General features: G+C 44.7%; 1 protein-coding gene across 1 annotated transcript; it reads left to right on the forward strand.

Annotated features, from left to right (window-relative positions):
* Nucleotides 1-8,462: 8,462 nt before the first annotated feature.
* LOC307122343 (N-acetylneuraminate-9-phosphate synthase-like) lies at nt 8,463-11,449 on the forward strand (the record flags this gene model as incomplete). Its single annotated transcript, XM_079810426.1, has 6 exons — nt 8,463-8,594; nt 9,625-9,840; nt 9,945-10,044; nt 10,414-10,568; nt 10,664-10,930; nt 11,020-11,449. 6 exons carry the CDS (start codon nt 8,463-8,465, stop codon nt 11,206-11,208), a joined length of 1,059 nt encoding a protein of 352 aa, XP_079666552.1. The 3' UTR covers nt 11,209-11,449.
* Nucleotides 11,450-11,984: the final 535 nt, after the last annotated feature.

Consider the following 11,984-nt stretch of genomic DNA (forward strand, 5'->3'; position numbering starts at 1 on the left):
ACTCTGATGCTGAAAACTGCTACATTAATGTTACCTTGTGCATTGTGTGTCGAATAACGTAAATGGCATTACAATCTGAGAAATTTGAAAAGGTCAGCAGTCGTTTGCATGCCCGGAAATTAATGTCCATTGTTTAAATTTTTTTTAATCGTAAATAGTCGGGAAACATTGCTGTATTGACTCCTCAAGTTCAGCTGTTTATCTTTCCTTGGCTCGCATTCAAGTGCCGCGCTACTCGGTTTCTGTGAACAATAAATCCCGCCTCCTTCGATTTGATTGGATATCTCAAACATTTTGACATTGAAGAGCACTTTCAATAGCTGCTGATCAGGCAAAATAGATTTGAGTTTTTCCCTCAAGTGGGCCGTGTGGGCCATTCGTCTGGGCTGATGGAAGGATATATTAATTCTTCATATATGGGGAGACCGGGGATGGTTTTAACATGGGTCAGTTGTAACACTTCTGATTTCTCCAATCAGGAACTAGTTACAAATCACCTGATTAACTTCACACATGCTCAGTTTAGTCCTTATTCCACGTGTGATAAAGTAGAGCCCTGTGGCAGACACAGCAGATGTTAGAGTGGAAAAAACTATTTTGAGGTAAGAAAGTAACCGGGGAAAACTGATGGCCAGTCCGCCCCTGGCTGCAGGTGTATTCTCTCAATAACAAAAACAGTCAACAAATATGACAGCGGTGAAAAAATAGTAACAGAAAGCATCTGATCTGGATATGTTGGCACCAGCTCTGCGATTCAGCACTCCAGTCAAGTCAACACGTTTATTTAGCCTATACAACTTTACACAATATAGCTTATTTCTTTAAAGCCACAAACATAATAACTATCTATAGGCCTACTGTAATTAAGACATGTAGGCATATTCAAGAAATGTATTAAAAACAGAAAGACGCATTGTTTCAGCCTTACTCAAAGGCCGCGGAAATTGGATTAATTGGTTAACAGAAAGTTTCCGTACTATATATGGTGAATAACGCTTCGGTTACTTACGTAACCTCGGTTTCCTGAGAAGAGGGAACGAGTATTGCATTTTGCTCAATGCTATGGGGGATTTCCTTTCCTCGAGATTTTGAAGCAATTTTTATCCTAAAAATACAGTGTAAAACGCAGTGCAGCTGCACAGCTCTCAGCAGGAAGCAGCTGCGTGCTGATTGGCTGTGCTGCTGAAACTGCAGGAACCTATGGCGAGACCGCTGGGTGGGAAGGACCAATCAGGTCCCTCTAATATTCCCACCACAGGGGGCAGCGACTCCCTGAGCAAGCGAAGCACGGCAAGCAAACGCAATACTCGTTCCCTCTTCTCAGGGAACCGAGGTTACGTAAGTAACCGAAGCGTTCCCTTTCGAGAGTACTCTTGTATTGCGTTTTGCAAAACGCCGTGCTCACTTAACGGCTCTGATAGCCTGGAGAAACCATACCCAGGCCGACCTAAGTGGGCCCGTAAATATGATATTCATAGAAGTCCCCAATATGAGCCAGACCTGAGTCGGGCTATTTCAATGAGAATATCACACAAGATATATATATATATATATATAGACCAGACAGAGTCGGGCCAATAGGAATATTGAACGACCACACAAGTCGAGTCATATAAGGAATGTGCTTATGACTTATACAATACTTAACCCAGACCGGACTATCGGGCCGTAAGGGGTTAATATGTATTATACGGCGAGAAGCCCAGCCTGTAAGGCAGGGACATCCATATGATAAAATCTGATAAAAGTGGACGGGGAGGCCCAGCCTGCCGCCGCACAGATATCATCCAGTGAAATGCCAGTAGACCAAGCCCATGACGAGGCCATGCCTCTGGTAGAATGGGCTTTGATGCCTAAAGAGCAGCTGAGATCTTTGGACTCATAAGCCAGCGAGATAGCATACACTATCCATCGTGACAAGGTCTGCTTTGTAACCGCACACCCACGAGTGTGGCCGCCAAAGTACACAAAGAGCTGTTCAGTTTGCCTGAAAGCAGCGGAACGCTCTATGTATAATCTCAGCGCTCTGACAGGACAGAGCAATTGGCATCTTCCTCATCTAGCGATGATGAGAGTGCTGAAAGTGAAATAACCTGTGCTCTGAACAGAGTCGAGAGCACCTTAGGTACATATCCATGTCTTGGTTTGAGGACGACTTAGAGTCGTTTGGCCCAAATTCCAGACAAGAGGGGCTCACTGAGAGCGCGTGCAGATCACCCACTCGCTTAACTGATGCGATAGCTAGCAGAAAAGTGGTCTTGAGTGATAGGAGCTTTAAGCTCACCAAATGCAGAGGCTTGAATGTTGAGCCTATCATAGCATCCAGGACCGTGGACAGGTCCCATACAGGGACTGAAGGGGGGCGAGGTGGGTGAAGCCTTCTAGCCCCTTTGAGGAAGCGCACGATAAGATCGTTCTTCCCCAGTTACAGTCCATTCACTTGAGAGTGGTACGCTGCCATAGCAGCCACATAAACTTTGAGCGTGGAGGGGGAACGACCCGGGTCCATTAGCTCTTGTAAAAAAGTGAGCACTTCTGACACTTCACAATTATGTGGGATCAGACTTCGTGCTTTACACCAGTCCGAAAAGACTGACCATTGCCTGAATAGAGCTGCCTGGTCGCGGGGGCTCTAGCTTCAGAAATAGTGTTTAATACACTTTCAGAGAGGTTCTCATGTACCTGTTGATGGGCCATACATGAAGAGCCCATAGATCGGGACGGGGATACCAGATCCGCCGTTTTGCCTGCATGAGGAGGTCTCTCCTCAGCGGAATTGGCCACGGGGCTGTATCTGACATCCGAATTAGCTGTGAGAACCATAGTTGATTTCTCCAGAGCGGGGCTATTAAAAGCACAGCGCATTTGCTCTCCCTGATCCTCTCTATGACCTGAGGTAACATTGAGATTGGGGGAAAAGTGTAAAGAGGAAGGCTGGGCCATTCATGGGCCAGCGCGTCCTTGTGTGTGGAAAAATATATTAGACATTGAGCATTGTCTTGTGAGGCAAAAAGATCCACTTTTGCCTCACCAAACATGCCCCAAATTGTCTGAATCGTTTGTGGGTGATGAGACCACTCTGCTGGGGACACTTTGCCCCTGGACAGCATGTCCGGACCCAGATTCAGAATGCCTGGCACATGAGTCGCTCTCAGCTAACTCAGGTTGTGTTCCGCCCATATTAGGACTTTTTTCGCCATCGTGTGCAGACTAATCGATATTAGGCCGCCCTGGCAATTTATATAGGCTACCGCTGACCTTCTGTCCGTTCGGATCAGGACATGGTGGTGGTTTATGGCCGGAAGGAAAGCTCTTAGCCATTGCATGACCGCTTTCATCTCTAGACAGTTTATGTGAAGGCTCTTTTCCGAGTCTGACCAGAGACCGGAGACTGGCCTGCCCTCGTGAAGGGCTCCCCAACCTAGGTTGGATGCATCTGTCGAGATAACTTTCCACTTCATATCAGTGCCCAAACTCACGCCCGTCTGATATCAGACGGGATTTTTCCAAGGAACCAGAGTCAACACGCAGCTGTGGTCTACCTCGATTTGTAATCGGCCTGGAGAGCCATGTGTGAGCTGAAACGCGGCAATTCAGCCAGCGCCGTAGAGGGCGCATGTGTAACAGACCTAGTCTGAGGACTGGCACCGCCGAGGCCATGAGACCTATCATCCTCTGAAAGTGTTTGAGAGGATTGTATACACCGGACCTAAGGGAAACCGCTCAGTTCCGAACAGAGAGCGTGCGCTGTGACGTCAGTCGCGCGTTCATCTGTAGAGAGTCTAACACTGTTCCCAGAAAAGCAACGTTCTGTGTGGGAGACAATGAGCTCTTTGCCACATTGATTCTGAGGCCCAAGCATTTCAAATGGTTGAGAAGCCAAGATCTGTGGTTTAATAACTGTATCTCTGACTGAGCTATTATGAGCCAGTCGTCGAGATATTTGAGAATTCTCATTCCCCGAAGCCTCAGCGGGGTTTGCGCCACTACCATGCACTTCGTAAACGTGCGGGGAGTCAGAGATAGACCAAAGGGTAGCACCCTGTATTGGTAAACTTTCCCCTCAAAGGCGAATCTCAAGAATGGCCTGTGATGAGGGGCTATTTGGATGTGGAAATAGGCATCCTCTAGATCTACAGTGAAGAACCAATCTCTCGGGCGAATGTGCGTGAGGATTTGTTTCATTTTCAACATTTTGAACGGGCGCTTCATAAGGGCCTTGTTCAGATGTCTGAGATCCAGAATGGGCCTGAGATCACCGTTCTTTTTTTTTTTTTGGTACAAGGAAGTAGCGACTGTAAAAACCTGACTCGCTTTGTGAGGGGTGCACGGTTTCCACCGCTCCCTTTATTAACAGTTTTGATATTTCGGTTCGAAGCACGTGACTCATGTCGCTTCTCACCATTGTCTCTACCACGGTGCCAAAGCACAGTGGTCTGCGAGCGAACTGTAGCGAGTAACCTTGTTTTATTATGTTCAATACCCATGTCGAAATGCCGGGAATAGCCTGCCAGGCCTCGGCCTGCGTAGCCAGGGGTTGAAATAATTTGTGGGGCGGGTCACTGAGTAACAGGGACCTGTTAGCCCGGTTGCATTGTGCTAGTGGCACTGTGAGAGGCGGCAGGCACTGAATGGCGGCACGCGCTTCATTTGGGTCGCCGTGGAAGTGGCGCTTACCAAGGAGATGGTGCTTGTGTACAGGCGAGCGCGTTTGTTTACAGGCTCGTCGACTGTGTGAATAATGTTTCCAGCCGCCTGAGTTCAGGGAGCTGGGGAACATAGGGAAGTGCTTGAGTGTAGGGGTACAACTTTGATGTTGGCACACTGCCTACAGATGAACTCGTAACACTGTGTAGGATAGTGTTATGTTAGGCGGCGCACACCTGAAGTGGGCGTGTGCCTCACCTCCCTAGTTGTGCAGACTGTAAAGTAGACGCATTCTTGCAAGATTAGTCCACGTGCACACTCAGCGGCAGGCCTCTGGCAGTCATGGATAGCGCGTGCTCTTCAGGCACGGGTCTGCCTGGCCACTAGAAAAAGCTCTGATTCATTGTAAATAATGTGTGGTGGCGCGCACTGTGTAGTGGGCGGCACTTACATTAGAATACTCACGGCTTATGCCGGTGAGCGAGTTCACAGAGGTAAACGCATAACAGCGTTAGTGTGCAACCGAGCATGTTTGACCACAGGCTAGTTAATTGCAATATTTACATCTCCAGTCACCTGAACCAAGGGAACTGGGAGAATATCGGATTTATTGTGATTTTGTGGCGCTGAATTAACAGTGCTTATGCAGGAGTGCACACTATATAGTGGACACATTACCTACAGTGTTGAACCACTCCAGCCACCTGAATAGAGGGGACTGGGAGAAGTGATATAGTGAAAAAAGGGCGCAGGCTTGGCAGCCATTTTACGACACCGTCATGCTCTAGACAGAGAGCGCGTGCCATGACGTAGGACGCTCTCTAGTCAGCGAACGCGTGCTGTGGAGAGAGCGCGCGCACTGCCACAAGGCAGTTTTATAACTCCCTTGGCAGCAAGCGCGCGCTGCAGCGAGAACGGCTGTGACGTAAGCGCGTTCTTGATATATCCAGCAGCCTGAGTTTGCTTGTCTACTCTAGCATTCTCTTGTCAGGGTGTCGGGAGCGAGAGAAGAAGAGTAGAAAGGAGGAAGAGTGAGGAGAGCTTAGGCTTGAGTTCACTCGTCTTCTGTCCGCGGCGCCTCTCAGCGCGGCGGGAGTATAGCATTTTCAGAGCGGCGGGAGCGAGAAAGGAGGAAGAGTGAAGAGAGGAGAGCTCCGTATGTCCGCGGCGCCATTAGTGTGGTGGGAGTTTAGCATTCTCTGTCCGCGGCGCTTATCAGCGCGGCGGAAGCGAGAGAAGAGGAGAGCTCCATATGTCCGCAGCGCCATTAGCGTGGCGGGAGTATAGTATGGAAGCGAGAGAAGAGGAGAGCTCCGTATGTCCGTGGCGCTATTTAGCGCGGCGGAAGCATAACGTTCTCTGTCCGCGGCGCTTCACAAATGCGGCGGATGCGAGAAAAGAGTTGGGAGAGCTCAGTAAGCTCTTAGAAGTGGCATTGCAGCGGCAACACACACACACATAGACACAGTATAAAGGATATTTTAACGCCGGATGGCGCAGCTGGAACAGCAGGCGGCTGAAGACGGAGACCAGGCGGGAATCCGGCGTCCTCAGGGCTGCAGGGAGTTCCGCTGGTAGCGTTTCGACGGCGGGCTTCAATCCAGAGCTCAGCGTGGTGAGTCGCTGAAGAAGAAATAATCTGAGGAACCTGGCGAGACAGGGTCTTTTATACCCTTGGCTATGCAAATTCTGCTGCCCCCTGTAGTGGCCATATTAGAGGGACCTGATTGGTCCTTCCCACCCAGCAGTCTCGCCATAGGTTCCTGCAGCTGCTTCCTGCTGAGAGCTGTTCAGCTGCACTGCGTTTTACATGGTATTTTTAGGATAAAAATTGCTTCAAAATCTCGAGGAAAGGATATCCCCCATAGCGTTTAGCAAAACGCAATACGAGAGTACTCTCGAAAGGGAACTGTAGATCTAACCTTACATTTAATAATTTAATACATTGAATGTAAAATACCGTTCAGGTTACAGTTTTTGAAAGTGAAAAAGAACAAGTCATTGTGTAACTTACAGTTAAAACCCGTCAAATGACATTCCTATTTATTGCGTGACACTTCACATTTGATGTATTTTTGTTGAAATTGCTGTTTCTTCTTAGTTTTTTATAATCAGTGTACATTAGGGCTTTATGTTAAATCTAATGTTGTTAAATGAATGTTTATTGCATTTTTGAAATTTCACATGTGTTACATGCATGATGGTGTTTAGTATTTGTGTGATGACACTGTGCACCTTCTAAATATTAGTATTGTCCTCCTAAAAGCTGCTTGTGATGAGCTTTGATTCATCATGTGACTCTCCTCTCCACTGTGATTGGTGGTTGTTAGTGTATTTCAAAGGTATATAACAGATATTAGTGTTTCAATATGCTGGTAATTTAACATAATTTCAGTTAAAGGGGTGATGAATTGAGAAATCAACTTTCCCTTGAGCCTTTGATATAAAAGTTATTTGTGATATAAGAATATCCTGTAAGTTTCAGAGCTGAAAACGTCCTTGTTTGTCACAGAAAGCTTTTTTTGACACCAGGCCCAGCAAACGCTCAAACTCAGACTATGCCAACCCTGACATCAGCGTGTGGTGAAACGCCGCCTCAAGCCCGCCCACCAACTCGTGGAGCTAAACGGATCGCGCTACCGAGCAGTAAACATGCCGAAGAGAGTAATATATTGCGCTGTGCCTGGTTGTGGAAGAACACAGTCGCTGCATAAGCTTCCTTCGGATTCTAATTTTGGGAATGTGTGGTTGAACTTTATTTTTAATGAAGTTCCAGCTCACGTGTGTAAGATGTTGCACGTTTGTTCACTTCATTTCACCACGGAATCGTTTGTAAACAAGATACAGGTCGAGACTGGATTTGCAGACATATGGAGATTAAAACACAATGCTGTGCCTTCTATATTGGATCCGACAGGAATGGTGCAACACACTAATGTGAGTAAAACATGTTTTTAAATATTTTATATATTGATAGTATTGCATTGATTGTTGCTAACGGTCTAATCATATTCAATGATCTATGCTAAGCTATGCTAAAAGTGCTACCGCCAGACCCGGAGATCGGCTGAATGGATTCGAAACGGTTAAACTCAACTGTTTAACTCTAGGGGAGTTGGAAAATTAGCCTTTTTTTTTTTAAGTGCCGTGTTCCTTTAAAGGCAGGTCAAAATCGAGGGAGCGAGGGTCTGTCCATATAAACTTCCCTCGTCCACTTCACGAAGTGGAACGCGCTTCAAAATGGCGGCAGGGATTCCCCCTAGGGGAAGTGCTTAGGGAAGTTCGCAAGTGCGTGTCTAAAGTGGAGTGGAATGCAGCACAGGTCTATAAGGGCATGTAGCCTACAACATAACCAATAGCTTTGTGTGCTGTTATGATGACTGACAGGGAAAACTGGTCTTCATAGATTATTAAAGAGCCTGAGGATCTGTCAAGGAGTAGGAAATAAACAATTTCAATATAAGAAAATTGTACATTTAGTTTACACTTTGAACAGTAGAACATTCTGTCAAACTGATATAATTTACCATGTATCCCATGTAAACAAGTAATTATTAACTAGGCTATTACTTTTTGCAGCAACAGACTTTGCATGATTTGAATGGCACCACAAAAGACCATTTGTAAAAAATAAAATGAAGGTCACACAGGTTTTGTGCAGTATGCACTAGAGGGCGGTGGCAACGTTTAGGGTGGAGCACTCTGTTTAAATGACAGCGTGCCCTTCTCTCCGGCCCCTTTGCTTGATGCCAGCACGCCAGTGATCACGTCTCCAGCCTCTTAGTCGTATATCAGTTAAACAATTAGTCTATAAAATGTCTGCTGAATTTGAACTTTGTCCAGGAAGAAAAATCGGGGGTTCCAACCCCTGTTTTATCATCGCTGAGATTGGACAGAACCATCAGGGAGACATAGAAATCGCCAAACAAATGATCCGAATGGCAAAGGTAAAGTACTGTTAGCAGGAGCGGGGGAACCCCGAAACCACAGTTTGATAGAAAATTGATAGAATTTTTTTTTTAAAGACAGATTTTTTCCTCCATTTTATTACCTGACTTTTATTTCTAAACAGAAAAAAATGACCAAGAAACAGGGCCGTTCACAAAGAATGTGTTTTATCATTCCACTGTGTTACTTTTCTATTGTTTTTTTAATTTAAACAAATTCGACGGATGTGTTTGACTGTTTTTAACTGCAAAAACTTGTTCTTTGTGAACCGGCTCAAACTCAGAATCCTATCCTACTGTAAAAAAGATTATGTTGTTTTCACTTAAAATTCAGTTCATTGAAATGAAAAAAAAAAATAGTTGACACAATGAAGTAGATTGGTTTAGAAAATAGAAACTCAAAATATTATGTTATCTGAACCACATTAATTTAGCCTGACAAGCCAGACCCACATCAAGATGTTGGGTCTGGGAACACACCATTGGCAGGACTCAATCCGAGAGGCGGGATAAACGGTTGTCTTTCAAATCCCCTCTGCTCGCAATAGGATAGTGTTACAACCAGAGCAAAGAAGAAGGTGAACCGCTGTTCGCCAGCTTCTTTGTTTACGAGTAGCACGCGGAACCGCGGCAACTCTGCCGTCATTATGTTAAGCCTGCCCACCGACTCTATACACGATGTGATTGGCCTGATTAGAGTTTGGTTTTTCCCACTCGCACGCCAACAGAGATTTGCTAGACTACCTTGTCTGACAATAAGATTTAGGGTGCGTCTAGATTTCTAGGCTAACATTAATTATTTAAGTTGACAAATCATGAAAATTTCAAGTGACGACAAAATATAATTTCACTTTTTCCAATCTTAAGTCAAGAATTAAAATGAGAAGTTTCTGTAATAGCTATAACGGTCACACACTGTATCACAGCATTAACTTTTAGACTTCTTATATGGTGAAACTAATTTTTCATTCAAAAATCCTGTTTGTAGTCAACCAAATCCACTTCAACTCCCTCTTGTACCTCCCTGCAGAACTGTGGAGCTGATTGTGCCAAGTTTCAAAAGAGCGAGATTGAACACAGATTCACCAAGCACGCTCTGGAGCGTCCCTACACGTCCCCTCACGCCTGGGGCCCGACCTATGGGGCTCATAAACTCCATCTGGAGTTCAGTCACCAGCAGTACAGAGAGCTGCAACAGTACGCCAATGACATTGGTATCTTCTTTACAGCATCAGGGATGGATGATGTGAGGGTCTCAACGTTTATTATTTATATCAAGAGAATATGTGCATGTTAAACCCAGTAGATTGAAATGCATCTAATAACTTTTCCTCTCCCTACCTCAACCAGATGGCTGTAGAATTTCTTCATGAAATCAATGTGCCGTTTTTCAAAGTTGCCTCAGCTGACACCAACAACATCCCTTACCTGGAGAAAACCGCCAAAAAAGGTAAAACTCACTGTTGAAAAAGTGTTGAAGTGCTGAAAACTCGCTCTCCTTTGACAGAGGTTTGTCATATTCACTGCCAAGGTTTACATAACATTTCAGACACTATCCAGTGACTCACAAATGAGAAAAGTTCAAGCACAGCCGAGAACTGAATCTGAATAGCTTCTCATGAGCATTTGAAGTCAGCTATTCTAGATCACCTGGAGATTTACGTATTGACAGAGCTGATTGGCCAGAGAGCAGAGCGAATGCAACCTAGAAATCCTGGTGTGGATTTTCTGGCTTTGAGTGTGCAGAGAATTCAGCATGTGTGAACTGTTAATGAGCTTATTTTCTCCCAGAAGCTGACGTTTTGGTGTATTTGTGTAGGTCGCCCCATGGTGATTTCTGCTGGAATGCAGTCTATGGAGATCATGCGCTGTGTTTACCAAACCGTCAAGAAGCACAATCCCAATTTCACTCTCCTGCAGTGCACCAGTGCTTATCCGCTGCCATTAGAGCACGTCAACCTCAGCCTGATCCCTGTAAGTGATCGCTTTAATCTCATCTTCATCAACTTCATAAATTACTGAAGAAAACTATTCATTTGAAATTATTCTGTTTCCTTTTTCCTACGCAGGAGTTCCAGAAGGAGTTTCCGGACATTCCCATTGGCTACTCTGGACATGAGACAGGCATCCATGTGTCTGTGGCTGCTGTGGCACTTGGGGCAAAGGTCCTGGAGCGTCATGTGACCCTGGATAAGAGCTGGAAAGGCAGTGACCACGCAGCATCACTGGAGCCGGCGGAGCTGGCAGAGCTGGTGAAAGCCATCAGGACGGTGGAGATGGCGATGGGCTCGCCAATCAAACAGATGCTGCCCTGTGAGGCTTCCTGTCACAGCAAGGTCAGATAAAATGGTCATTTTGACAGATTTTTAAACCCTAAAAAATTTATAAAATCTCTTTAAATCAATGGTTATGTTCTTTCCTCCAGTTGGGTAAGTCAGTGGTGGCCCTGAAACCATTGCAGAAGGGTGAGACATTAACTCTCGACATGCTGACCGTAAAAGTGGCCGAACCGCAAGGCGTCAGGCCGGAGAACATCTTCAAACTGGTTGGCAAGAAAATCACCGTGGACCTGGAGAAAGATGCCACCATTACTGATGACGTGATTTCAGACTGATGATCAGACACTCCAAAACTAAAGGGGCAGCCATTATTAAATCACATTTTTATTGAGGGAGACTTTTTATTATTACATTCTTGTCATTTTGACATGAGGAATATGTCAATTATGATGTCTTGTCTTGATTTTGCATATTTGCCTAATGTCTTGACATATTGTAACCTGTCTCGCAGACTATTGACTTTGTAATTGTGGTGAATGAACACTTTGTCAAGTAAAATATCTTTCTTTCCAAATCAATCTTGACTCATCTTGAATGTTATTGTCAATACAACTAAACATTTTGGGAGAACGTAACATAAGTTGACTTCATACATTCATATTGACTTCCTAACATTTCTCACCATTATGGTGATTAGTGTTCCCTTTGGTTGGACACTTGGAACTTCATTCATATTCTTGTAATTCTCTTCTTGCAGCGATGCAACAGGGAATCACAGTTATTTGATTTCAAAGGAAGGGAAGTAATAAATATTGATGGATTATATATAACAACTATATTTCATATTAAATAATGATCTTTTAAAATTGTATTGCTAACACTTATTGCATATACTTTTAATTGGGTTGATATAATCCCTCTATATCTGTGACAATATCTTGCTTGAGTCATTCAACATTCAGCATCAAAACACAACAATGGTTACAAGTTTTTTTATTTTATTAAATAAGTTTTAATTAACAAGACCAATTTGCTGTCGTTATTGAGGTCATGCTGACACAAGACAGCAAATAAAATAGTAAAACAAAGCAATTAATTTATTCATGCCACA

This window comes from Gobio gobio (assembly GCF_949357685.1).
Source record: "Gobio gobio genome assembly, chromosome: 25".
Taxonomy (NCBI): domain Eukaryota; kingdom Metazoa; phylum Chordata; class Actinopteri; order Cypriniformes; family Gobionidae; genus Gobio; species Gobio gobio.